This window comes from Podarcis cretensis (assembly GCF_951804945.1).
Source record: "Podarcis cretensis genome assembly, chromosome: 12".
In the NCBI taxonomy this organism is placed as follows: Eukaryota; Metazoa; Chordata; class Lepidosauria; order Squamata; family Lacertidae; genus Podarcis; species Podarcis cretensis.
Genome location: NC_137181.1, coordinates 420,632 through 447,847, shown reverse-complemented (window position 1 = coordinate 447,847; position 27,216 = coordinate 420,632). Strand labels below are relative to the sequence as shown.

The 27,216-nt window shown below is 54.8% G+C and overlaps 1 protein-coding gene across 3 annotated transcripts; it reads right to left on the bottom strand.

Moving 5' to 3' along the window:
- Window positions 1-987: 987 nt before the first annotated feature.
- ASIC3 (acid sensing ion channel subunit 3) lies at window positions 988-26,761 on the bottom strand (the record flags this gene model as incomplete). 3 transcript variants are annotated; one of them, XM_079946910.1, is made up of 11 exons in its annotated part: window positions 988-1,464; window positions 2,815-2,870; window positions 3,355-3,426; window positions 4,430-4,509; window positions 4,602-4,693; window positions 6,475-6,628; window positions 6,732-6,788; window positions 7,313-7,463; window positions 7,710-7,837; window positions 11,450-11,600; window positions 26,201-26,761. In XM_079946910.1, 11 exons carry the CDS (start codon window positions 26,759-26,761, stop codon window positions 1,386-1,388), a joined length of 1,581 nt encoding a protein of 526 aa, XP_079803036.1. In that variant the 3' UTR covers window positions 988-1,385. The 3 variants fall into 3 exon arrangements, with proteins under 3 accessions (XP_079803036.1, XP_079803037.1, XP_079803038.1); XM_079946911.1 differs by lacking the exon at window positions 26,201-26,761 and adding an exon at window positions 13,619-13,794; XM_079946912.1 differs by lacking the exon at window positions 2,815-2,870 and having other exon boundaries at window positions 26,201-26,419.
- Between the last annotated feature and the right edge of the window lie 455 nt (window positions 26,762-27,216).

Sequence of the window (27,216 nt, the reverse complement as noted above, 5' to 3'; positions counted from 1 at the left end):
ATTATTATTATTATTATTATACCACCCTTCACCTGTGCTCTGCCTCCAAAGTTGGAAGGAGCAAATGCTGTGCATTGCAGTTTCTGGAAACCCGAGGACGAGAGAGCTGCCCCTGTGTTCGAATCCCGCTTGCAGGTTTCCCATCGTCAGCACCTGGGTGGCCCCTAGAAGACGAGGCTGGACTGGATGCGCCAGACTCTTGCCACAAATTCCCCATGAAGGTGTCCAACCCTCTTCTAATGGCCTCCAGGTTTGATGGGCATCCCTGTCTGCTGTGGCAGGGAGTTCCACCGATTAACTCTGCCATTTCTCTCCCAATTCTTCCACCTTCATGGGATTCCCATGGGAGTTTTCGTGTAACGAGAGAGGGAGAGAGCTTTCCTCCTTGCTGTGTATAATTTCCTAAACTTCTCCCGTGTCCCCTGGATTCTCCTTCCTTTCCAGGATTCTTCAGCTGAGATTCTTTCCTTGCAGGGGGTTGGACTAAATGCCCTTTGGGGGTGCCTTCCAACCCTGCAATTCGATTCCCTTGCCTTTTCTCTCAGCTAACCCCTCCAACCACCCCTGTGCCCCCCTTTCCCCTGTGGCTCCTCCCAGTCCACACACATATCCCCAAAGCGCAACACAGACACAGAGCGCCCCCCCCGCCCCCCGTTTGACGCAGCAAATTGGCACAGCCAAGAGGCTCTTTAATGGTACACAGGGCAAAACGGGTGGGGTGGGGTTGGGGGTCACACGGAGGTACAAGAGAGGTCGGGGGGTCTCAGCAGCATGGGGGGGGCAGCAAGCACAGACGGCACTCAGACACAGATACAGGAACCGACGGACAGACAGGTGTTCATGCAGGTGAGCCATCCCTTGACCTAGAGATTCCCCACCTGGCGGAGGGGGAGACCGCAGGGTCTTTTCCACAAGGCCCCCCTCCTTCCTGAATTGGGGGTGGAGGGACTGACCGTAGGGCCCCCCCTACAAATAACCACATCCTGCAGAGCGTCCAATCTGGGATTCTTTTAATGCTATTTCGCATTGTTTCCCCCCCCCCCCCAGTCCCAGGCCGGAAGAGCCCCCACACCCCACGGTCAAGCCCTTCTATTTGGGGTGGGGGGATGTGGGGGGGGAGAGCAGGTTCCCTCTGGTTGCCGTCCTCTTGGTCTCCTCTGTGCAGAAAGGGAGGAGGAGGAGGAGGAAAGGGCGTGTGCGTTGTTGGGGGTGCCCCCCCACCGGAAGATGCTAGGCTGCTCCACTCCCCGCACTGCGCTGGGTCCTGCAGGAGGAGGTGCCTGGTCCATTTCGCCGGGAGCAGAGGAGAGAGAAGGAGAGAAGGAGGCGCAGGTTTCTTTGGGGGGGGGTCCCCTTCCTTCAGCAGGCGAATTCCTCAAAGTTGCCTAGAGTCGGGTGACGAGGTAGCATGTTCGGGGTGTATCCAACACTGTCCGAGTGACTGCACAGCGTGTGGCAGGTACTCTGGGGGGGCAGAGAGATGGGGGGGTCAGTGAACAGCAGCTGGGGGGCAAGGCTACCGTCGTCATCGTCCCCCCCCCCCCGCAAGGCAGGGAGCTGAGCTGCTTTCAGAAGCCACCTCCCTGAGGCTTTGGGGTGGCGTGGAGGGATGCAATGGAAGCCACCCCCCCCAATGAAACATCTACGCAGGTGAGATGGAGGCTGAACCCCCCCCCAGGGGAAAGGGGGCTGGGATGATGGGCCACCCCCAGGTAACCATTTCCTAGCCAGGCCCAGAACAGATGGCTACTGACGGAGGTGGACAGACAAGGAGGGGGCCAAGGCTGCAGTTTTTCCCTGCTTGCCTGTAGACCGAGAAAGGGGTCAAGGCTTGAGTGTGGGCCTTTTCAGTTGTAGGTCCAGACAGGGGAGACCCCCCCCAAAAAAAAACACACCCATGCCCTGCAACTGCTCTGAGCAGCTTCCGTCATCCAAGAGGTTCTTGCCAAAAACCCCTTTGGCCAAATCTGCGCTTTGGGGCAGGGGCAGGGGGCTGCCCCCCCCCCCCGTTGCAGCTCTCCTGAGCACCCGTGGAAGGTATTTTGCTCCTGTATGTGGAAGTTCTACCATGACTAATAGACCCAGGGAAATGTCTGTGTGTGACTCAGTGGCCCCTTTGGGGAGTCTGCGGTTAATGCAGCACCACTGTTGGGGGGGAGAGAGAGCAGGAGGAGGAGGAAGGAGAGCCCTGGAGATGGATCAGGCCCATGGCCCCTCTGGCCCGGCGTCCTCTCCTGGCAGCAGCCAACCAGATGCCCATCATGGGAAACCCAAAAGCAGGATTTGAACACAAGATCCATTCTCCCCAGTTTCCTGCATCTGGTATTCAGAAGCATCCCCTGACAGCCTTCGCCTCGGGAATTTGCCTGATCCTCTTTTAAAGCCATCCGGGGGTGGGGGTGGCCATCCCTGTGGCAGGGAGTTCCAGAGTTTAACTGTGCTGCATGAAGAAGTACTTTCCTTTCGCCTGTCCTGAATCCTTCAGCTTCATGGGACGCCCAGGAGTTAGGAGACAGGGAGGAAGTCATTTCTCTGCATATCTAGCTGCCTTTTCCCAGGGCAGACCAGCTCCATACTGCCTGCTTTCTGTCAGGTGCGTTTCCTTAAAATACTCTTCTATTGGAGGGCACCCCAGGGGTCATCCAGCCCAACCCCCTGGAATGCAGAAATCAAATCCACTTTATCTGGGCAGCCAAATTCTGGCTGCAGCCTCTCCTGGCTCCCTGAAGCAGCAGCGCCTTGACCAGTCCAACGGCCCAAGAGAGCCTGGGGGGGGGGCGATTCAGAAGCGGGCCCCTGAAAGGGATCCTCTACCTGAGAGGGCGAGGAGGCAGCTGGGTGCCTGGGCTGCGGGGGAGGTCCGTGTGTTCCTGGTGCAGGTGAGATGCCAAATGGAAAGGGGGAAGGAGATGATGAGACAAAGTGGGTCAGGGTGGGGAGGCACAAAGAAAGGGGGGCAGGGAGGGGGCAGAAAGAACAATGAAGCAACACTCGAGGCAAATGGTCCCAATGGGGGGGGGGGTAGAAGATGAAGTCAGTGGAGAGGGGAAGGGGTCCCTGGGCATGCGCAGAGAGCTTTTCCATCCCACCAACAAAACCCCAGCTCTCCACATTTGGGTGGGGGCCATGTACCGTACCCAAAAGGCCCATTCCCCACTGCCTGTACCCCTCCGCGTTTGGGAAAGGTGCAGATGGGGGGGGGATATGATTTTATCCCTCAGGCCGCCCCCTCCCCAGCCCCCATCTGCCCCCCTTTGGGCTCTGCAAGGGAGACGGGGGAGGTCTTTAGGCAGCCTTGGTTCACAAGGGCCTGATCCCAGGGGACTTGGGGGGGCGGGGCGTTTGCCACTTTACCAGGTTGTCGCTGTTGCTGCGATCCGCCTGCTTCCTCGCCTGGTAGTAGCTGAGAAGTTTGTCCCGCAACACCTGCCAGGCAGCAGAGGGGGGGGGGAGAGAGGCAGAGTGGGGGTCCCTGGCTGGCTGGGGGGGGGGTGTGAGAACCTAAGAAGAGCCAGATGGTTCCGGCCAACGGCTCATCTGGTCCAGCCTCCTGTCCTCAATGGCCAACCTGGTGCCCATTATAGGGAACCAGCAAGCAAGATTTGAACACAAGCCAAACTTTCCCCTCCTGGGGTTTCCAGCACCTGAGATTGGGAATCGTCTCCTGCCTCCGACTGTGGGGACAGCGCAGAGCCATCCTGGCCAGGGGCCATCAGCAGCCCTCTCCCCCTCCATGCCTTTGTCTGATCCTCTTCTAAAGCCCTCCATGGCCTCCTGTGGAAGGGAGTTCCACAGTTTAACTTCCCTTTAAAAGAAAAGGGACCCCTGACCGTTAGGTCCAATCGTGGCAGATTCTGGGGTTGCGGCGCTCATCTCGCTTTATTGGCCGAGGGAGCCAGCGTACAGCTTCCGGGTCATGTGGCCAGCAGGACTAAGCCGCTTCTGGCGAACCAGAGCAATGCACAGAAACGCCATTTACCTTCCTGCCAGAGCGGTACCTATTAATCTACTTGCACTTTGACGTGCTTTCAAACTGCTAGGTGGGCAGGAGCTGGGACCGAGCAACAGGAGCTCACCCCGTCGCGGGGATTCAAACCGCCGACCTTCTGATTGGCAAGTCCTAGGCTCTGTGGTTTAACCCACAGCGCCACCCGCATCCCTTTAATCTGTCCTCAACCTCCTGACACTCAGCTTCACTGTCCTTTCATTCTAGTGAGAGAGAAAAATCTCTGTCCGGAATGCGTAACATTACAAACTTCTATCCTGTGTGGCCTTTTCTCCAGCCTCAAAAGCCCCAAACTCTGCACGATTTCATCCGAATCCTCCTGAGCAGCCGCTGAGTGCCTTCCCCCGGCCATGGCGCTTCCAGACCCCCCTCCCTGGCTCTCCATCCCAGCTTCTCCCTGCCCCCCCCCCGGCCACCACTCACCTCATACAGGTAGTCGAAGATCTCCAGGATGGTGAGGAGGCTGGCACCAATGAAGAGTCCCATCTGGCCCCCAATGTCCCCTGGGGGGGGGCAAACAAAGAGAGGTCACTCCGCCTGGACCCCCCCCCACCCCTCAGTCCGCCCCGCTCCCTCCCTGGGGCCCCTCACTCACCCAGCAGCCCAGCCACTTCGTAGGCCTTCTTCTGCTCGATGGTCTCGTAGTTCAGCGCTTCAAAGAAGATGTCCAGCACCAAAAGATTCTCCCTGAGCACCAGATGGAGGGGGTCAGAAGAGGCGGGCAGGCAGGGGGGAGCCCTGGGCTTGGCCAGCCTCCATGGGGCCCCCCCAAAGCCCTTGGGGCTTCCCAAGGCAGGGCTGGAAGGGGACGCCATTGGGCTAGACTGCCCCTGCCCATGGGGTCTCCATTTGGGGGCCATTCATTAGGGGACGGGTTGTGTGGAACTGGAAATGTCCATGTTGCCCCGACTGGGAGAGCGTTTGAGCCTCGACGCCAGAGGTTTTGATGGATCTTGTGATAGGAATTTTATGGTCTTAGATATATGGTAATGTTCATAAGTGTACCAACCAAGCACATACATAGATCAGCACAGGAAGGCCAGCCTGGAACCATTTTGATTCCTAAACTGCCTAAATCTTTTCTCTGCAAGGTCAAAATGGAAAAGCCTCCCCGTTGTCTTTTCCTTCACAAATCCTGTCTTAAGGGTATGTCTGTGTTTGAATAGGGTGTGAGCCTGTGACCTGGCCCAGGAACTAATTATTTATCACTACAAAAGACTGGCCAGGCTCCCCAGGGTATCCAGTCAAGTAACCTGCCAGACAGGAGAAAAACAACATCTAAATTTCTGTTTTAGACCGCCTTTTCTGTGATGTAGGTGTGATGTTTCTGGGGCTGGTCTTGATCAACAGGGTGGCAATTTCAAAAGTCTTTATAAGGCCTTGCGCACCATTTTTCTGGGTCTTTCCTCTCTCCTGCAAGTGAGGGGAGCACCCTGTTGCAACAGTTCAATAAAGGCCAAGCCCACAGGCTGCTCTTTTGCTCCAAGTTATCCTGGTTGGTGTCTTTGTTTTTGTCCAAGGGAGCCCTCGGATTTTTCCGTTAACAATCTGAATTTAATTTATACCAAAAAAATGACCAGCTAAAGCAGCTCTTTGCTGGAGATGTCAGAAGGACAAAGCCTCTATAGGCATAGACTTTGGACAAATATATTGGTATTTGGAATGAGTTGATGTGGAATGGAGGGGGTTATTAGCAACCATATATAGATTAGGATAATCTATATATAACACCACAGCAGGTGGTGCTGTGGGTTAAACCACAGAGCCTAGGACTTGCCAATCAGAAGGTCGGTGGTTCAAATCCCCGCGACGGGGTGAGCTCCCGTTGCTTGGTCCCTGCTCCTGCCAACCTAGCAGTTCGAAAGCACATCAAAGTGCAAGTAGATCAATAGGTACTGCTCCAGCAGGAAGGTAAACGGCGTTTCCGTGCGCTGCTCTGGTTCACCAGAAGCGGCTTAGTCATGCTGGCCACATGACCCAGAAGCTGTACGCCGGCTCCGTCGGCCAGTAAAGTGAGATGAGCGCCACAACCCCAGAGTCGTCCGCGACCGGACCTAATGGTCAGGGTTCCCTTTACCTTTACAGATTAGGATAATATCACTTATGTTCCTTTTTAACCAGGCCTTTGGTTGACCTCATCAACATCCCATACCCTTTAAAAATGTGGCTCTTGGGGGGGGTATTATTGGATTATTGCTTTTATTTTTATTTTATATACTGTGATCTTTTTATGTGAACCGCCCTGAGACCCCCGGAGATAGGATGGTATATAAATCCAATTAAGAATAATAATAATAATAATAATAATAATAATAATAATAATAATAATAATGAATACCACATTTATAAATGAAAATCTTTCAACAAAGTACCAAAAGGAAGAAAGAAGGGGGCTGGTGCAGCTGGGGGCATCTTTCCGGAGGGGGCCAGCCGCAGAGGGGGCCCAGTGGGGGGGGGCCTCTACTCACGCAATGTACTGCTCGCTGCGGTTGTACTTCTTGGCCAGGTATTTGGCGGAGGCCTTGCTGGGGATCTTGACCACGGAGAGCTCCTTGCCGTAGCGCACCGTCTCGCAGGGGGTCTGGCAGGAGCAGAACTCGTTGTCCTTCTCCACCAGGAAGTCTGGGGGGGCAGATGGGGCAGGTCAGGGCTGGCCGGAGAGGGACAGGAATCTCTCTCCAGCCCCCTGCCCAACCCAGGGGTCCAGAGGGGGGTCCATGCTTACCCAGGGCCGGGTCGGCACACTCCTTGTACTGCTCCGGGGTGCAGAGGTTGGCGTTACCTGGGCACGAGAAACAGCGGTTGAGGCAACGGAGGCACGGGGGGCAGCAGAGCACCCACTTTCCTGCATCTCCTTGTGAGGGTGCTGGTCATTCGAGGTGCCCTGTAGAGTGGGCACCTGGGCCAATCAATGCCAAGGGCCTTTGGGGGGGTCCCCTTGACCCACTGCCACCCCCCAAAGTGCAGCGGGCATTCCCAGGGCCAATGGGGTGTGTGTCCCATTGCAGGGAATTTGACTCGATGATGTTTGGGGTCCCTTCCAGTTCTACCAGTTTACAATTCATTGGAGGTCTGGGTTTCCTAAGCTGTGATTCCCGCATTGTAGGGGGCTGCCCTAGATGCCCTTTGGGGGTCCCTTCCAGCTCTCCAGATGGAGATGCCAGAATGACCATGCAGTGACAGGTCAACCTGAGTATGCGGACCCCAGGAGCCTGCCCGGGGCCACAGCCTCCCACGTCTCCAGCAGCCCAGATTTGATGCCTGTCTCCCCGCCCCCCACCCCGAGCCCCTCCCCCTGCCCCCGACCTGGCATGTGCACCATGCGGCAATTGCAGTTCTCGGCCAGGTAGCGCGTCTCGCAGTCGATGCGGCAGGCGGCCATGCTATAGTTGGCAAAGAAGGCCGACTCCACGGGGTTGGACTTGCAGTCACCCCACGGCGGGGGGAGGTAGAAGAGCTGCAGAGGAAGTGGGGAAGAGGGGGGTTGGCTGACCCCTCTCAGGACCTCTGGTGTCCGCCGTCACCCCAAGACCAAGCCCCCCTCTCTGCCCCACAGATGGGCTGCTGGGCAGCGCTGGGCACATTCCTAGAGCAATCCCATAGGAGACGGCAGGAAAGGCTGAGAGAGCCAGGAAGCCGGCCCTGGGAGTGGGCAGGGGGATCTCACTGCCCAGAAAGCCCGGCGCACAAGAAGGGCACATACCCTTTGCTGCTGGCACGAGACAAAGGTCTGGAAGCCGGGAGCCACGCCAAAGCCCAGCTGGTCGATGGAAGGGGGCTCGTTCTGACTGTGGATCTGCACCTTCACCCCAGCTTCGTAGGAGGTCTCATCTGCAGCACAAACACAAGCGCATTGGGGAGAAGGAAAGGGCCGGATCCTGAGTGCGGGGACTGGTGCTGCTCCTTTCCTGTGTGAGAGGGGAGCACCCTGTTGCAACAGATCAATAAAGAACAGGCTTACTAGCTGCTTTGCTTCTCAATATTCTCTGGCTGGCCTCTGTTATTTTCTCCTACCAATAGGGAACCCACGTAAGGACTCTATACGGGCTCTTGGAGACCCCATAAGGGAAGAAGGGCAGATTTTTATCGTTTAAAACATGAACCACCCTGAGATCTGCAGATGTGGGGAAGCAAATTTAATACTTAACATGCAGAACTCCCTTCCACAGGAGGCGCTGATGACCGACAACCTAGATTAAAAGAGGATTAGGGAAAGTCATGGAGGGGGAGAAGCCAATCGAGGGCCACTAGCCATCAGGGCTACGATCTGCCTCCATGGTCAAAGGCAGCAGCGCTTCTGAGTACCATCTACTGGAAGCCACCGGAGAAGAAAGGTCTCTTGGGCTCAGGTCCTGATTGGGCCATTGGCCGGATCCAGCAGGACCTCCTTCTTGTCTTCCGTCCCTGGGCTCTGTGCTACCCCTGCTCTGCTTTCTCTAAGACAACCCACCGCCCGACCCTCTGCCTCTTGTCTCCCACCCTTTTCTCCACCAGAATCTGCCCAGCCCCACTGAACTCTGCCCTAAGTCGGAGGTCAAAGAATAACAGAATTGTAGAGCTGGGACCCCAAGGGCCATCTAGTCCAGCCCCCCGCAATGCAGGAATCTCAGTTCAAGCATCCATGCCAGATGGCCAGCCAGCCTCTGTTAAGAACCTCCAAGGAAGGAGAAATCATCACCTTCTTCAGGAGACCATTCCACTGTGGAACAGCTCTGCTTGTCAGAAAGTTTTTCTGTATGTTTAGTCAACATTTCCTTTCCTGCAACTTGAAGCCAAGGGTTTGAGTCCTTCCCTCTGGAGCAGGAGAAAACAAACTTCCTCCATCTTCCATGTTACAGCCCTTGAGATATTTGAAGGCGGCTCTCATTTCTCCTCTCAGTCTGGAGACACGGGCACAGCAAATAGCCTGAGAAAGTATCACTTTCAATGGGCCCCCTTGTCTCAATGGAAGGGCCGATTTATCAATGAACAATACTTCATTCAGATATGATTCTAAAACATGAATCAAACAAATATTCTGAACAAAACAGGCTGCGGTTCACCTCTGGGAGACCCTCTCAAGTCCAGAAGGAAATTCTGGTGTTTGACAAGTATCTGTTGACTGGCCCAGCAGGGCAGCTTCCATGTATGAGTGGGGAGCTCTGTGACAATGGATTCTGGAGGCCAGGCATTCACCAGTTCATAAGGATGTCTCAGTCCTGTCGTTCTCACGTATTGCCAGGCATCTACAGGAACGCTGAGCGTGACCCAGTTTACATAACCACCATTTATGTTTGCATCTTTTGGGAGAGGACTCTCAATTCCAGGGTCATGGATTTGAGCCCCACTGTTACGGAAATTATGGGGGGGGGGGGGTTTACATCTTTAAAGCTGTTCAATGTTACAAATATTATGCATAAATGTATCCTTTCGACTTGACAGCTCAGGGAAGTTACCTAGCTTTAAAAATCATATAAAATCAACTCCTTTGCCAGTTTCCTTCATTCCACCGCCAATTTGCTTCATTGGCCAAGCACTTGGAAGCCACTTGGTCCCTGCCATAATCCCTCAAGTGGGAGGTCACATGCTCACAGGAAAGTACTCATAGGTGTCAATCACTGGGCAAAGGCACTCCTCCAGACTTGCCCAGGTGGCAGACTAGGCAAACCAAAGTTCTCTTGTCCCTTTGCAGTAGGTGCTCAGAATGTACTCCCCAACACATATCCTGTATCCGCCTGTTGCCCCAACACATTCCTCCTATGTTCATCGTGTATAACTCTTTCCTTTTCTGATGTACCAATGATGTAGTGATGATGCTTAATGAACTGTATGCTGGGATATGGTGGGAAAGTTTTTAAAGTCCTTGTCACCCCATCCTTGGGGTTCAAAATTCCTCTTTGAACCTGTTGCGCAATAAACTTTGGTCTGCCGCTATTTGCTTCGGTTGGTGCCTGGACTCCTTCCATTATTCCGCAGGGACCCGCGGGCTCTGCCTGACCAGCTCGGGGACTGGGCAGCCTCACACCCAGATTTAACACCCACATTGGGTGAAAGATTCCTGCATTCCAGGAGGTTGGACCAACTCTATGATTTGATGATCTTGGGTGGTCTTTCTCTTATAATTTCTGAATGCACAGTGTTCAAGGCTCCACTCCTCCTTTTGCAACAGACCAATTAAGGTCAGCAGCTTGCCTTGCTTCCTTGGTGTCGCCTCCATTTGCATCCCTGGCCGATAGCGGACCTCAAGGGGTCCCTTGGTGGGGAGTTGGGCTGTAAAAGCCAACCTCCATTTTTTTCTTATACACTAACAATAATAAAGGTGAAATGGGAGTTTAGGAGCAGAAAGAGGAAGAAGGGAAGGGCAGCCTGGAAGCTTCAGGAGGCTGAGAGAGCCCCACATCCCTGAACCCCACAGAGGGGGCAGAGGAGAATTCAGCCGGGCTTGGGATATTGCTGCTGCAGGATGAGCCCCACTAGACAGGAAGGGGCAGATCCTGAGTAGCTCTCAGTGGCTCTGAGGTCCCCAGAAATTTCTCCTGTGGGAAGATCTGCAGTCAAAATGACAATTAAGTTAGCTATATAATCATAAGAAAGGGTTAAGACTCTTAGACAAGGGTAGGCAACCTAAAGCCCGGGGGCCGGATGCGGCCCGATTGCCTTCTCAATCTGACCTGCAGATGGTACGGGAATCAGCGTGGTTTTACATGAGTAGAATGTGTGCTTTTATTTAAAATGCATCTCTGCGTTATTTGTGGGGCATAGGAATTCGTTCATTATTATTTTTTTAAATATAGTCCGGCCCACCGCATGGTCTGAGGGAGGTGGACCGCCCCAGCTGAAAAAGGTTGCTGACCCCTGCTCTTAGAGCTCCTGTATTCCCAGAGAAGACAGATCTGTGGTGTCATATCCCCTACATCCCGTGGCATCTTAATTTTAATTTTTCCTCCTTCCTCCTTGCCTCAGTGTCTCCCTTCCTTTTGAAGCCAGAAACTGAGCAGAAATACATGCCTGGGCTTTGCTCAAAGCTCAGACTCCGTTTTGGAAACAAATTTTGTCTTTTGTAAAGACACATTTTTACCTGCATACTGTTTTGATGTATTTGCTGCCTGCATTGAAATGTAAGTAAACCTTTTCATTTATCTTACAATTGTGTGTGCTTCAATCTTAGCAATGGGGACAAAGAGGGGAAAGGTCAGCAGACCACAAATAAACAGGGATAAAAAGGTGTATTTGACTAATTCCTAGCTTCCAGTAAGCTGCAAAGCGCCTAAGTGGTTTTACTCTGCTAAAAGGGCTTCACAGCCTGTTTACTCTCATATTTCTAACACACGTGTGGGACAGGAGATTTAAATTTTAATGGACAGATCTTCAATCCACCTCCATCGTCTCCTGGGATCAATCAGGGCCCATCCCCAAGAAGGACCCCCGTGCCCACCCCAAGCCCTCCTCCAACCCCTCACTCACCCGTTTCTCCCCAGACAGGCAGGTACTCATCCTGCTGGATGTTCAGCATCAGTTCCAGACCATTGCCCGTTCCGCCCTTGACCGTCGTGAGGAGTTCGTGGCCGGGAGCCCCCGAGTTGAAGGTGTAGCACTTTCCCAACCGGGTGAAGATCTGCAGGAGGGGGGAGGAGAAAGGGGTGGCGTGAGGAGGAAGGCAGAACAGAGGAAGCTGCCTTGCACCAAAGCCAGACCATGGCTCCATCCACCTCAGTACTGTCTACACTGGCTGGCAGCTGGCAACCAAGATGATCAAGGGTCTGGAAGCCAAGCCTTATGAGGAATGGTTGAAGGAGCTGGGTATGTTGAAGCAGACAGAGGGCCTTCTCGGTAGTGGCACCCGCCCTGTGGAATGCCCTTCCTTCAGATGTGAAGGAAATAAATAAATATCTTTGAAAGATATCTGAAGGCAGCTCTGTTTAGGGACGTTTTTAATATTTAATGCTGTACAGTGGTACCTCAGGTTACATTCGCTTCAGGTTACATACGCTTCAGGTTACAGACTCCGCTAACCCAGAAATAGTGCTTCAGGTTAAGAACTTTGCTTCAGGATGAGAACAGAAATATTGCTCTGGGGGCGCGGCGGCAGCAGGAGGCCCCATTAGCTAAAGTGGTGCTTCAGGTTAAGAACAGTTTCAGGTTAAGTACGGACCTCCGGAACAAATTAAGTACTTAACCCGAGGTACCACTGTACAAGAAAGGAGATTCCGACTCAACATCCGGAGGAGCTTGGAATGGTCTCCCTTGAGAGCTTGCGGCCTCTCCTTCCTTGGAGGTCTTGAAGCAGAGGCTGGACGGCCATCTGTCGTCATGGAGGCTTCAGCTGACATTCCTGCCTTGCAGGGGGTTGGAATAGATGACCCCTGGGGTCCCTTCCAACGTCACAATTCTACGCTTCTATGGCCACCAACTTGGACAGCTTTAAAAGAGGATTGTGCAAATTCAATGTTCATTTTGAAGGCTCCTAGCCAGGGTGACTCTTCTGAATCCGTTGCTGGAAACCCAGAGAGTTGCTCTTGAGTTCGAATCCTGCTTGCTGGTTTCCCTTTGGCCACAGCAAGAACATGAGGCTGGGCTGCACATGGAAGTTGAGAGGAAGCAGTGGGGGGGGGGAATCGATGACCCAGGAGGGGCTGGACGGCCCCAGAGTCTCCTTCAGTCTCCAGCCCCGGTCCTGGAGCAGGGCCTCCCCAAATCTTGCGCAGGGCCGTTTCTGCGGCATGAGAGCCTCCCCTCTGGCCCCCGCTGACCCAAAGCGCACTGCACCCCCCCCCCCCCGTCCTCCACGCCATCGTCCGTCTCGGGTTGCGCTGACGCTGCTCCAGCCTCTCGCAGGAGACATTGGTCGAAGTGGCAGGCCTGGTGCAGCTCCGCGCAGAGTAACAGGAGTGGCCCTGGGGACCAGCTGGGCTGGGGGGGGCAGGAGGGGGGCAGAAGGAGAAGCGGGAGGAGGAAGAGGCAGCAGCTGGAGAGGAGATTGCCAGGAGAAGGGAAAGATGACGGGGGGGGGGGTGAGAAGTGGGAGGGGGCATCTCAGGGGTCTCCCTAGGCAAGGCCTGCCCCCCCCGCCTCTGGGCAAGCCCCCACCCCCAATGCCCGGCCCTAGATGCAAACCTCTGGTGTGCATTAGAGACTGAGATATCCTGCCTGAGGGAAACGGGGGTGATGCTCATCTTTTCACCCAGAGGTGATGATCTTTTCACCCAGAGGTGGGGGGGTCTCTGGCTAAGTGGCTTCATTAGTCGTCGCCCCTGCAGGCCTTCCCAAGTGACCTCCCCACCCTCTGCTGACACCCCACAGAAACGGACCCCAAATAGTGGCTGCTCCATCAGGCATTTCAATTCCAGTCTTTGGAGGCCTGCTCTTATTTTCTCCCAGCCTCTGACATAGACTCATGGAGCTGCAGCGTTGGAAGGGCCCCGAGGGTCATCTAGTCCAACCCCGCGCGAGGCAGCCATCGCAGAGAAAGAATCTCTGACAGACGCAGAATCCCACAAGGGACTCCCAAAGGGCATCCAGCTGAACCCCAATGTGGCTGCCATTAGGAGGTATGAAGCTGGGGGGGGGGGCTCTGAGGGTCCCAAATTGGGGTGGGGGGTTGGGGGAGGCGCAGGCCCAGGAGAGGGGACTCACGGCGGTGAAGTTGTGGGGCCCGCACTCCCGGGTCCCGAAGCGGCAGTCCAGCAGCATCTCCTCCAGGCTGTGGGCCGTGCGCTCCACAAACTCCTTCATGTCGAAGCGGGGGGTGGGGTAGAAGCCGAGCCCCCCCTCGTCCGCCCTCCCCAGGGCCCTCAGGTACTCGGGGAAGGCGGGGGCCTCCACGCCCAGCAGCTCCTGGCCCACCCAGTGCAGGTCGTTGCGGGTCAGGCGGGAGCGGCGGACGCGGTTGAAGTTGCAGAGGGTGATGGCCGGGAAGAGGAGCAGCCGGCCGGCCTCCTCGTCCAGCAGGGTGACGTGGTGGTACTCCCGGTAGTACTGCACCCGCTCGCCCACCTGGTGCAGGAAGATGCCCAGCGCCAGCAGGACGGCGCCCGCCCAGGCTGCCCGCCGGGGGGTGAAGGGGCCCGGCAGGAAGACGTGGGCCAGGCCGTGCAAGGTGCAACTGCCGGCAAAGGCAGCAAAGCTGGAGGGCCTGGGGGCCGCCTCGTCCGCTCCGGGCTCCTGCATGGCCCTCGATGGTCGGGAGCTGCGGGATTGTGTGTCAGGATCCGGAGGGAAGCTCTGGGCAGCAGAGGAGGAGGAGGAGGAGGAGGAGGAGGAGGAGGCAGCTGATCCCGGGCAGGTGATGGAGGAGGAGGCTGCTTGGCCCAGGGCCAGGGGGCAGGGAGGGAGGGCCACTGGGAGGGCAGGCTGGGAGCCAGGGAGCTCCGGGAAGGAGGGGAGAGCCTGGGTACTGGGGGTGCTGCACTCAGACCCCACGTGGAACCCTAGAAGGGTAGAGCTGGAAGGTATCCCCAAGGGTCATCTAGCCCAGCCCCCCACAACGCCAAAGGATCACTGACAGACGGCCACCCAACCTCTGTCTAAAGACCTCCAAGGGAGGAGAGTCCATTGGTTGCTGACAGTGACTGGCTGGATGCAGAGGTGTTGCAGGGATTTATGTATAGGTTGGGGGGGGGTGCCCCTCCAGCAGATATCATGCACATGCAGCCCACTACCAAAATCAGCACAATCGCTTTTGTGACTTTTGTCCCCACAAAAAACTTTATCACAGTTTCTTCCTATCTATCCAAAGGGTCTTTGCTGCACAATACCAAATGTAAGAATTCACTGATAAATGTATCTATGTACTGGCTCACTGGGAAAACTTCAGAAATTCATCTAGACACTTGAGCTCAGCTCCTCAGCAGCCCCTCTGCCTGAGGGATAATCCCTGGCATCCTGGTACCTGAGTGCCAGACAGGTAGCCATTCCAGAAATAACAAACCCAGATGAAGACAAAAGGGTGGGATTAACTTGGCTGGGAAACAGGGAAATGTAAATATCTCTTTTGTTACACTTGATGGGTGTTTGGTGGAGGGCAAGGGGAACCATGGGGCAGGGTCCAGGATGCCCAGATTCCTGCCACCAGGAAGAGGCTGGGGCAGAGAGGAGTGCAGATGCAGAGAGAGAAGCGGAGGCTGGAGAGGAGCTTGGCCAAGAGGCAGAAATGGGTCTGTTGGTGAAGAGACGTGGCTGCTGTCTCCCCCCCCCCCTGCTGCAACCAACTCTCCTCCCTGCTGGTCTCCCAGGACCAGGAGAGGGGTGAAGAGGGTGGAGCAGAGACAGACTGGGCATCAGAGTCTCCAGTTGCTTGGGAAGGACCACGTGGGGAGGAGACTCTGAAGGCTGTGGGAAGGAAGGCCTCCTAAGTGCCTCATTGGGGCAAGATCTACCAGGAAGAGTTCCTGGGATCACTAGGCCTGGGCTGCTTTGTCTCAGAATAAAGAGTTTCAAGAAACAGAAGTCTAGTGTCTGGATCAAGGGAAATAATAGACGCCCTCTCTTCTGCCTTGATCAGACCACACCTGACAATACTGTGTCCAATTCTGGGCACCACATTTAAGAAGGAAGTTGACCAGCTGGAAGGGGGGCAGAGGAGGGAGACCATGATGGTCAAGGGTCTGGAAACCAAGCCTGATGAGGAGTGGTTGAAGGAGCTGGGGATGTCTGGCCTGGAAAAGAGGAGGCTCTGGGGAGATATCAGAGCCATCTTCCAATATCTACAGGGCTGTCACATGCTGGTTTTCTCCTGCTCTGGAGGGCAGGACTCAAACCAATGGATTCAAGTTGCAAGGAAGGAGATTCCGGATAAACATTCAAAAAACCTTTCTGACAGTCAGAGCTGCTTGACAGTGAAACAAAAGGTGATGAACTCTCCTTCCTTGGAGGTTTTTAAGCAGAGGTTGGCTCTCACTTCCATACATCACTACTGGGAAAACCATAGCTTTAACTATACGGACCTTGTTGGCAAGGTGATGTCTCTACTTCTCAAGATGCTGTCTAGGCCTGTCATTGCCCTTCTCCCAAGAAGCAGGCGTCTTTTAATTTCGTGGCTGCTGTCACCATCTGCAGTGATCATGGAGCCCAAGAAAGTAAAATCTCTCACTGCCTCCATTTCTTCCCCTTCTATTTGCCAGGAGGTGATGGGACCAGTAGCCATGATCTTCGTTTTTTTGATGTTGAGCTTCAGACCATATTTTGCACTCTCCTCTTTCACCCTCAATAAAAGGTTCTTTAATTCCTCCTCACTTTCTGCCATCAAGGTTGTGTCATCTGCATATCTGAGGTCGTTGATGTTTCTTCTGGCAATCTTAATTCCGGCTAGGGATTCATCCAGCCCAGCCTTTCGCATGATGAATTCTGCATATAAGTTAAATAAGCAGGGAGACAAAATGCAGCCTTGTCGTACTCCTTTCCCAATTTTGAACCAATCAGTTGTTCCATATCCAGTTCTAACTGTAGTTTCTTGTCCCACATAGAGATTTCTCAGGAGACAGATGAGGTGATCAGGCACTCCCATTTCTTTAAGAACTTGCCATAGTTTGCCATGGTCGACACAGTCAAAGGCTTTTGCATAGTCAATGAAGCAGAAGTAAATGTCTTTCTGGAACTCTCTAGCTTTCTCCATTATCCAGCGCATGTTTGCAATTTGGTCTCTGGTTCCTCTGCCTCTTCTAAATCCAGCTTGCACTTCTGGGAGTTCTCGGTCCACATACTGCTTGAGCCTTTCTTGTAGAATTTTAAGCATAACCTTGCTAGCATGAGAAATTAGTGCAATTGTGCGATAGTTGGAGCATTCTTTGGCACTGCCCTTCTTTGGGATTGGGATGTAGACTGATCTTCTCCAATCTTCTGGCCACTGCTGAGTTTTCCAAACTTGCTGGCATATTGAGTGCAGCACCTTAACAGCATCATCTTTTAAAATTTTAAATAGTTCAGCTGGAATACCATCACTTCCACTGGCCTTGTTATTTGCAGTGCTTTCTAAGGCCCATTTGACTTCACTCTCCAGGATGTCTGGCTCAAGGTCAGCAACCACACTACCTGGGGTATATGAGACATCCGTTTCTTTCTGGTATAATTCCTCTGTGTATTCTTGCCACCTCTTCTTGATGTCTTCTGCTTCTGTTAGGTCCTTTCCACTTTTGTCCTTTATTATGGAAATCTTTGTACGAAATGTTCCTTTCATATCTCCAATTTTCTTGAACAGATCTCTGGTTCTTCCCATTCTATTGCTTTCCTCTATTTCTTTGCATTGCTTGTTTAAGAAGGTCTTCTTGTCTCTCCTTGCTATTCTTTGGAAATCTGCATTCAATTTCCTGTATGTTTCACGATCTCCCTTGCATTTTGCTTGCCTTCTCTCCCCCGCTATTTGTAAGGCCTCATTGGACAGCCACTTTGCTTTCTTGCATTTCCTTTTCATTGGGATGGTTTTCGTTGCTGCCTCCTGTATAATGTTACGAGCCTCCATCCATAGTTCTTCAGGCACTCTGTCCACCAAATCTAAATCCTTAAACCTGTTCCTCACTTCCACTGTGTATTCATAAGGGATTTGACTTAGATTGTATCTTACCGGCCCAGTGGTTTTTCCTACTTTCTTCAGTTTAAGCTTGAATTTTGCTATAAGAAGCTGATGATCTGAGCCACAGTCAGCTCCAGGTCTTGTTTTTGCTGACTGTATAGAGCTTCTCCATCTTTGGCTGCAGAGAATATAATCAATCTGATTTCGATGCTGCCCATCTGGTGATGTCCATGTGTAGAGTCGTCTCTTGTGTTGTTGGAAAAGCGTGTTTGTGATGACCAGCTTGTTCTCTTGACAGAACTCTATTAGCCTTTGCCCTGCTTCGTTTTGAACTCCAAGGCCAAACTTGCCAGTTGTTCCTTTTATCTCTTGACTCCCTACTTTAGCATTCCAATCCCCTATAATGAGAAGAACATCCTTCTTTGGTGTCACTTCTATAAGGTGTTGTAAGTCTTCATAGAATTGGTCAATTTCAGTTTCTTCAGCACTAGTAGTTGGTGCATAAACTTGGATTACTGTGATGTTAAAAGGTCTGCCTTGGATTCGTATCGAGATCATTCTATCATTTTTGAGATTGCATCCCAGTACAGCTTTTGCCACTCTTTTGTTGACTATGAGGGCCACTCCATTTCTTTTACGGGTTTCTTGCCCACAGTAGTAGATATGATGGTCATCCGAACTGAATTCACCCATTCCCATCCATTTTAGTTCACTGATGCCCAGGATGTCAATATTTATTCTTGCCATCTCATTTTTGACCACCTCCAACTTACCCATGTTCATGGTTCTTACATTCCAGGTTCCTATGCAATATTTTTCTTTACAGCATTGGACTTTCCTTTCGCTTCCAGGCATATCCGCAACTGAGCGTCCTTTCGGCTTTGGCCCAGCCGCTTCATCAGCTCTGGATCTACTTGTACTTGCCCTCCGCTCTTCCCCAGTAGCATGTTGGACGCCTTCCGACCTGAGGGGCTCATCTTCCAGCGTCATAACTTTTATATGCCTGTTGTCTTTGTCCATGGAGTTTTCTTGGCAGGGATACTGGAGTGGCTTGCCGGTTCCTCCTCCAGGTGGATCACATTTGGTCAAAACTCTCCACTATGACCTGTTCATCTTGGGTGCCCTACTCGGCATAGTTCATAGCTTCTCTGAGTTCTTCAAGCCCCTTCGCCACGGCAAGGCAGTGATCCATGAAGGGGGTTGTGAAGATATAGGAGGTGTAAAATGGTCCTTATACAACAGACATCAAACTGGGGTTCCTTTAACAAGATTGGTGCATCTTTGTCCATAACAGTGGACTCTCGGGTTGCAAACGTGATCTGTGTGGGATGCACATTCACAACCCGCAGCATCCACAACCCACAGTGCCATGTCTGCGCATGCGCAAAGCATGATTTAGCGCTTCTGTGCATGCACAACCGCCGAAACCCAGAAGTAACCTGTTCCAGTGCTTCCGGGTTTCGGCAGTCCACAACCCGAAAAAACACGACCTGAAGCGTCTGTAACCCGAGGTATGACTGTATATGTTTGCAATACTTCCCACCCCCTCATGCAGATAAGTATGGGTTCAAAGTGGCAACCATCTTAATCTGGTCTGCTTTTCCGTGTTTTAGAACCCCAAAGTCCAGTAAAAAAAAGGAAAAGTTTCTCCCACTTTCCAAAGGCGGCTCAGTCAAAGAAAATTTTAAACCTATATTCAGCAATAAATTTCACTGGGCATTCTGCCACATTCTTTCTCTCTCTCACACACACATACACAAAAGCACACATGTTGTTGACAGTAAAAATGATGCACATGAGAGGAAGTCTGAGAGCTAAACAAAGGCTGAAGGGGGGGGGGAATTTTCAAGGTGCAAATGACTCAGATTCTCAAATATTTGGGCTGCAGTCCTAACCCCAACCCCACATACCTGGGGCCTTGCTGAATTCAATGGGACTTACTTCTGAGTATTTTGAGTAGGCACAGGAGTGCACTGTCAATCACTGTGAAAATGGCATTTCAGAAATATGGCTAGTGGGCGGTTGGTGAGAAAGACAAGGGAAGGTTTGGGGGGGAGTGTTTAAACACAGTAAAAGCTCTGCAAATCCATGGCTGGATTGCACAGGCAGAACTGCACACAAGATGGGGGAGAGACGCCCCCCCCGCCTCCTCCTCCTCCTCCTCTTCCAAAGGACAAGGCAGCAAAGAGGGACACCCCACCTCTTCCCCCCTCCCCTTTGGGGCAAAGCTGGAGATCTGCTCCCCACCAGCACCCAGGCAGGAGGGCCCCCCTGCTTCTCCTTCCCCTCTGTCCCCAGTAAAGATGCAAGCTGCCCCCAGCGCACAGGTGAGGGGGCAAGGCAAAGCCAGGGAGGAAGCCCCATCTCTCCTGTCTTTTCTCTCCCCCCCCCCGGCTCAAGAGCCCTTCCGGACAGCAAAACATGCCCCCTGCCCCCAATCTGTTGCCATGTTCTGCCCCCAAACACCCTCCGCAAACCCCTCAAAGACAGAAAGCAGGATGGCCTCTGTGTGCTGCCCCCACACCAACCCCAAACAGAAGGGGAGAGGGGGCTGCACAGACAGTGTGAGGGGAAGGGTCCCTTCCAACTCCTGGACCTGCTCTGCAGAACAAGAGGAAGCCATCGTGTCTTGGCTTCCTAGAAAGTCTGCTCTCCAGTCAGGTGGGGGCCCTGCACAGTTTGATGCCTAACTTTGCTTCCATGTGGGCTGCAGACGGGTGTTTTATTCTTTTCATTGTTTTAAAGAAAGCTCAGGCTCTGGGGACTCGAGTCCTGGTGCCCTTGCTCCAGCCGCACCCTGGACAATTCAGCTTTGGGGAGGAGGCAGAGAGAGGCCTCCCAAGGACCTAAGGAGAGCCTGGCAGATCAGGTCCAGCCACTCAGCAGTTACAGCCCAGCCATCACGGGTCATAGCCATCGGTGGCCTTTTCCTCCTCCATGAATTTGCCTAACCCCCTTTAAAAGCCATTCAGGTTGCTGGCCGTATCTGCCTGCTGCAGGAAGGAGTTCCACAGTTTAACTCAGGAAGAACGGCTTTCTTTTATCTGTAACAGAGTTCTAGGAGGTGGGAACAAGGCCAGCTTTTGCTTAAAAACATGCAAAAACAGCCAATAACAGTTAGAGTACCAGACTAGGACCTGGAAGAAACCAGGGTTTAAATGCCCACTTGACCACGAAGGGAGTAGCCGTGAGGGCCATAGCTGAGTCAGGTGCTTCGTGGAGAAGTACCGTATTTTTCGCTTCATAAGATAACACTTTTTTCCTCCTAAAAAGTAAGGGGAAATGTCTGTGCGTCTTATGGAGCGAATGTGTAGTCCCTGGAGCCGAATTGTCCAGGGGAGAAAAGCAGATCGTGCTTTTGGGGGGGGGGAGAGGGAAGGGGGTGTTGAAACAAAGCTGCTGATTGTTTACCGATTGGGGAGAGAGATAAGGGACGCTAGAGATAAAGGAGGCTGCCTGGGAGGTGGGAAGTAAAGACAGCAAACTTGCAAAGGGGTGGAAACAGGAAGGCTAAAGCAATAAGGAGAGAAATTAGAAGAAAAGGAGGAGTAAAAAACTGCTCCAGCTTAGGAAAAAACACCAAGGCAAACAAGAGGGAAGGGAGTGTCTAAAGGAAACAGCTGATCGGTGGGATCAGAAGAGCGATAAGGGACCCTGGGAGGGGGGAGGTAAAAGCCCATGGATCCTCAGGATTTTTGCATTGGATCACCCCAAATTCACCATCAGATCACATAGCATGTCCATGGCTACAGCCTGCACACAAAAAATCGCGCACCCACTGTTTCGTGGGGCCACAATGGTGCAAAAACATGGTTACAAAGCACGGATCCACATGGATCCTCAGGATTTTTGCATTAGGTCACCCCAAATTCACCATCAGATCACATGTCTGTGGCCACAGCACGAACCACAAAAATCATCCATCCACTGTTTCGTTCAGAATAATTTTTTTTCTTGTTTTCCCTCTCTAAAAACTAGGTGCGTCTTACGGTCAGGTGAGTCTTGTGGAGTGAAAAATACGGTACTTCTTTTTAGAATACGGAGAGTTTTATGATGGCAGCCCAGAAACTGGCTGTTGCCCAGCAGCAACTTTCCTCCTCTGAAGTGGCAAAACTTGCAGGAATTATTCAAGGTAATTGAGTCTCAGTCCGTCTGCAAGGAATCCAGGCAGGCAGAGCGGAGGAGGAGGAGGAGGGCAAAGCGAGGCTCTGGGATGAAATGGCTTAATTGTGCAGGGAGCTCATTTGCTGGGTGGCAGATTAATCCACCCCCCCTTGAGTCTGGAAGGATCAATAGTGCAGAAACACAGAGCTAATTGCAGCCGGTGTGTTGGTGTGTTTTTTTTAAAAAGCAAAGGGTGTTTGTGTGAGAGTGAATATTGGGGAAGGGAAAGGAAGTGTCTCAGGGCCTCTGAAACCCCCCCTGCAGAAATCAATAAATCGATGGCCTCTTCTGCACAGAAGAGCAGAAATGGTTGAGGGGGCCAGATGAGACCAGGAACGGCCCCCGGTTTCTCAGAAGGAGAGATCCAGAAGGGCAGGTGTTTTCTTCCTTTTTTTGGCTAAGGGAAGAAACTGCCATTTGTGCATGTGTGTATGTGTGTGTGTAAAACCTTCTTTGGCAGGCTGCCCCTCTCGTGAGATGCTTCCCCCACAATGGCTCCCCAGCTGGAGCCGGCAGGACCCTTCCCCATAGGCGACCCTGGGGGGGGGGAGCAGCTGCTGCCCTGGCAACAAGCTCAGTTGCCTTGAAGATGGGCAAAGTCACCATGGCAACGGATTGTCCCAGGAAGGAGTGGATGTTGTCAAGGCAACGGGTGCTTTGGAGGAAGTGCAACGGGGAGGGGGGAGCCAGGGGCAAACTGCAGAGGGCCCCCTGGCTGTGGGGCAGGAGACTCGGGGGTCTCCTCCACTGAGCCGCCTGCCCAGGGCAGCACCTTGTGGGCAATCCAGAAGCTTCTTTCAAGGCAAACTCAGGGCCCCCTGAGCCCCGCCAGCCCCCAAAACACATACTAAAGTAGTTCTCTCCCCCTGCTCATTGGCCTCCCCACATACAGTCATCAAAGGTAGACTGCCTCTCGCCATGGAAGGTCCATTTCCAGCTGCCGTGGCCAATGGCAATTAATAAACCTGTTGCCCCAAAAGGGAGACTTTGCATGCTGCCCCCTTGCAAAGGAGTCCCTGGTTGCCCCCCTGGCAGAAGGGGCCCCTGGACTAGGCCAGGTTGAGGGGGGGGGAAGGTTTTCTAAGAGGTGGGCAGAAGAGGGGAGGAATTTGGGGGTCCAAGACAGAAGCAGGGTCATTCCTCTGGGGCAGGTGGGTGTCCCAATGGCAGGAAAAACAGAATCATAGAACTGAAGAGTTGGAAGGGACTCCCAAAGGCAATCTAGTCTTCCCCTACCAGCTTCCAAGCCTCAGGTGTCGGGGGGGGAGGGGGCCTGGCAGAGGAGCAGCTGTCCTTTCCACCCATTCAACTCCCCTGCCCCCCACTTTCCAAGACCCCCCCCCCAGCCTCCTTGGGGCATGTAAAGCTGTGTGCAGGGGCAACATTTCATAGTTTTTGGGGGTGCTGGTGAGCGATTTGCAGCAATACCCTGGGATACGTTTAAGATGAACTGGAAGCCTAGAGTGTGAGGGGGGGGGTGTCTCTGTGTGGAAGAAGAGCTGCCCCCTCCCTGGCCCAACCCTTCCACAATCCGACCGGCTTCACAGCGAAACTTCGTAACATAAGATTTTAGGCCTCCCTAGTCCAGCCTCCTGTTCTGACAGGGACCAGGCACAATGGGGAGCCCCCAGACAGGATCTGACCACAGGGGCAGCCCTCCCCCCCCTTCTGTGGGATTGGGAGACATTGACTGTGGAGGCAGAGCAGAGCTCCTGGATGGAGCTCCCCAGAGCCCCCTCCTCCCCCCACATGAACTGACCCAGTCCTCTTAATGCCACCCTGACCACAAGGGAGAAGGGCATCCGCTTAATGGGCACCCAAGTTGAGACCCTCAGACGCCCTGGAAGCCGAAATGAGAGCAGTTGAGCCCAGCCTCAGAGAACCAGACCCAGCAGGAGCCTTGATCCAGACCCTCATTTTAGGGTCCATAACCCCTAAAACAGTCAGGGAGCCCCAGGAAGGACAGCACTGCAGGTGCTCCCTAGACCTTTGGAGTCCCACGCAAACCCCACTGGCACCAACTCTAGGGAGCCCTGGGTGCCTGGGCAGCCATAATTTTTGTGGGTGCTCTGATGGGGCTTCCAGTTTCTACCAGAAGTCGCTTCGGAGGCCTGATGCGATGCCCAATGCAACCTCTGAGGCAACTTCGAAGGCCCTGTGAAGTCACATGATGTCGTAGGTGCCACTGGGCTCTCATAATCTGGGGCCCAAGTTGGCGGTGCCCGTGGCCCCGCTTCTCCCAGCTGTGCTCCTAGACTGAGGGATGATGGCATCAGGTTGGCTCTGCTCTGTGCCCAGCCTGGCACAGGAGGGGGGGGGGTCCTGCAGCCCTGAGGTGGCCCCATTGAGGAATCTGGCCCTAGACTGGAGCCTCCCCAGTCCCAGACAGGCAGACACCCCACCCCCTGCACAATGCCTCTCTCCATAGCAGCCAAATCCTGGGGGCCAAGGTCCCTTCCGCCCCCCCAAACTATCTGAGGGGACCAGCTCCCCAAAAGTTAATGAGCATTGCCATTCAAACGGTGTGCCTGCACTACGTCTTGTGACCAATTATACGGGGTGGGGCTTACCTGCCCCCATATTTTATTCAAGCTGCCCCCCCCCACACTCACTGGTGACCTTAGCAAGGCCCTGCCCATTCCCCTCACTCCTGCTCTCCCCATAGCTCAGCTGACTCCCCACTGCCGTGACTGCCTTCTGGTGTCCTCCCACCCAAACCCTTAATTTCCTGGGCCTCTATGTGTCACCCCCCCCCTGAGTTCTGTCCCCCACCTCTTTCGATCAACCAGCCTAGCATCCCTCACCTCCTTGTGGGTGGAATGGGGGGGGGAGGCAGAAATTCACACTCCGCAGCCCCTGAAGTGAGGGAACCCCATCAGGTATCCACTGAGACAAAGCAGCCCCCACAACACCCCCCCAGTGGAAACAGCTCTGCCCCTTATAGAGAAGCCCCCATAGGAGCCAACTCCTAGGGGAAGCCGGGGCCCCACAACACTGGTGCGCATTGCCATTCAAATGAGGTGTATCTGTGCCATGCCTTGGAATCAGTTATGTGGGGCAGAGCTTACCAATATTTTATTCAAGTTGGCACCCCGTTTTGCATATTCAGAATCTGGGGGCCGTGCTGGTTCATGAGATGGGGCTTTTGCTCATGGGGGGCTGATCTCGCTCCACTGCAGGGAATGAGGAGATGGGCCTCTGAGCCCCCCAGCCCCGGGGAATGGCTGGCTTCCTGTCTCTCCCCACCAGAAGACTCCCTTGACAGCTGCTCCCTGCAAGACAGGCCTCTCTGCTCTCCTGTTCACCCCCCAGCTCCCCCACAAGCAGACCTGCCGCCTCCTGCAGCTGCTCCCAGGTGCCCCATTGCGCCAGGAGCAGGGGGTTGTGGCCATTGCCCCCTCTGCAGGGCTGCTGTGCTCCCTTTTCAGCTGGGGACCCCCAGGACCTGCCTCAAGAGGTCTCAGGGGGGAGACAAGCCCAGCGCTCACTGTCTCCAAATAGCCTTGGTCCAGCTAAGCCAGCCACAAGGCTCCCCCCACGCCCCTTTCATTGCACACTGATGCCCACTTGTGCTCAGGGTGGGGCAGGGGCAGGTAGATGCCACCCCCAAGGCTGTTTGCGCCCAGAGCTGGTTTGCTAGAAGCTCTCAGGCCAGTTCTCTGTCTCCAGCTAAGCAAATCCCCCACCTCACCCCCAATGAATGGGGCTGTCCATGCTGCCTTGCTAAAGGCAGGCTTCTTCCTGGGATGGGGCCACACCCCAGCAGAGATGGCCCCCTCCAACACCCCACTTGGGATCCCACCTGGGCCCAGAGGAGCGAAACCTCTGCTGGCACAGGGCAGCCCCAGGTGCGGGCACAGAGGGCCCTGGAGAAAGTGCCCAGGACGGAAGAGGAAGAGGAGGAAGGAGGGCAGGGTTTGGGGAAGGCCAGCTGAGGTGGCGATTTGGCTCCCCAAAGCCAGGAGTCCTGGGTTCAAATCTTCCCTGGTCAGGCATTTGCTGCTCTTTTCTGGACAAGCCCCCCGCCCCCAGGGCTGAACCACATTTAGCTGCCTGAGGCGAAGGGCAGGATGGCAGCCCCTACCCCCCCCCCCAGAAGCCAATCTGGGCTGATTGCTGCCCTGACTTGATGCGGAATTCAAGGTGTGCATGCGCTTCCCCCACACATAGTGCTGAGCCCAAAATAGAGAAGATCTATAGCTGAGAACATCCATTTGGGCGTCCCAAATTTTGGGCATGCTGAGGTTCCCATATTATCAAAGGTGTCCAAAGTCTGCCCCTTCCTGCGCCCCCCACCCACAAAAGGTGACAGGTGTGTCTCTCTCCTCCAGCAGGTGTGAAGCGCAGGAAGAATTGCCAGGAGGGCTGCTTACCCCTACCTGGCCCGGGACCTTGCCTCCCTCTGCTCTTAAGGAGAGCCTCCAGCTGGATCCGGCCCGCGCGGGGCAGCCTAGCCCCGCTCCCCGGCCCCCTCCGTGGGCAAGGCGCCAGCTGCGCGGTCCCCTCTCCTCCCCCCGGCGGCGCCCCGGTGCCCTGCCCCTCCTCACCACGGTGAAGTTGCTGGCGCTGCAGTTGGCGCCTCGGAAGGTGCACTGCCAGAGCATCTCGGCCAGGTCGTGCCCGGTGCGGTTGTAGAAGTCGGCCATGTCGAAGGGGCGCGCCTTGAAGCCCCTGAAGTTGGCCCTGTCCCGCAGGGCGGCCAGCAGCTCGGGGTCGCCCCCCAGCCGGGCCACCTCGTGGCGCGCGTCCAGCAGGGCCAGCAGCTCGCCCACGTGGTAGAGGTCGTTGCGCGTGATCCTGGAGAAGCGGAACTGGTTGAGGTTGCAGAGGGTGACGGCGGGGAAGGTGAGGTTGGGCGCGGCCACCTCGTCCAGCTTGGTGACATGCGGGTGGCTGAGGAAGTAGGCGACGCGCTCGGCGCAGACCAGCGCCAGCAGCGCCACGGAGCCCCCGAAGGCCAGCGCCCACAGCAGGCGGCGCAGGGAGCGCAGGGAGCCGGGCGCCACCAGGCGGCTCAGCCCGTGCAGGGACGAGCCGCGCGCAAAGGCCTGCAGGCCGGGCAGCCGCTCCCCGCCGGCCAGGCCAGCCCCGGGCACCTCCCCGGGCATCATGGCATCTCCCGGACGGGCGGCCCCACCTGCTGCTGCCGCCGCCGCCGCCGCTCAGGCGCGCACCCCCCGCTGCCACGCCGCGCGCGCCCCGCTGGCCCGCCGCCCTGCGTGGGCTCTCTCCGGCGCCGCGCCCATCCCCGGGAGGCGAGGCGAGGCGAGGGGGCGGCAGCGGGGGCGGCCCCGGGGTCCTCCCGGCGCAGCAGCGCGGGGGGCTCTGCGGTGGATGCGGCGGCAGGCTCAGCTGCGCGCCTCATCCGCTCACTGCCTGCCTGCCGCCGCCGCCTCTGCCTCTTTCGCAGGCTGCGGCTCCTGCTGCTGCTGCTGCTGCGGAACCGGCTCCGCGCGCGCCCCGCTCCGGACCACGCCGCGCAGGGAAGGGGCCTCGGACAGCCCCCTCCCCGCCCAGCCGCCAGCCAGGAGCGGTGGCTCAGAAGAAGAGAGTCGTAGAGTTG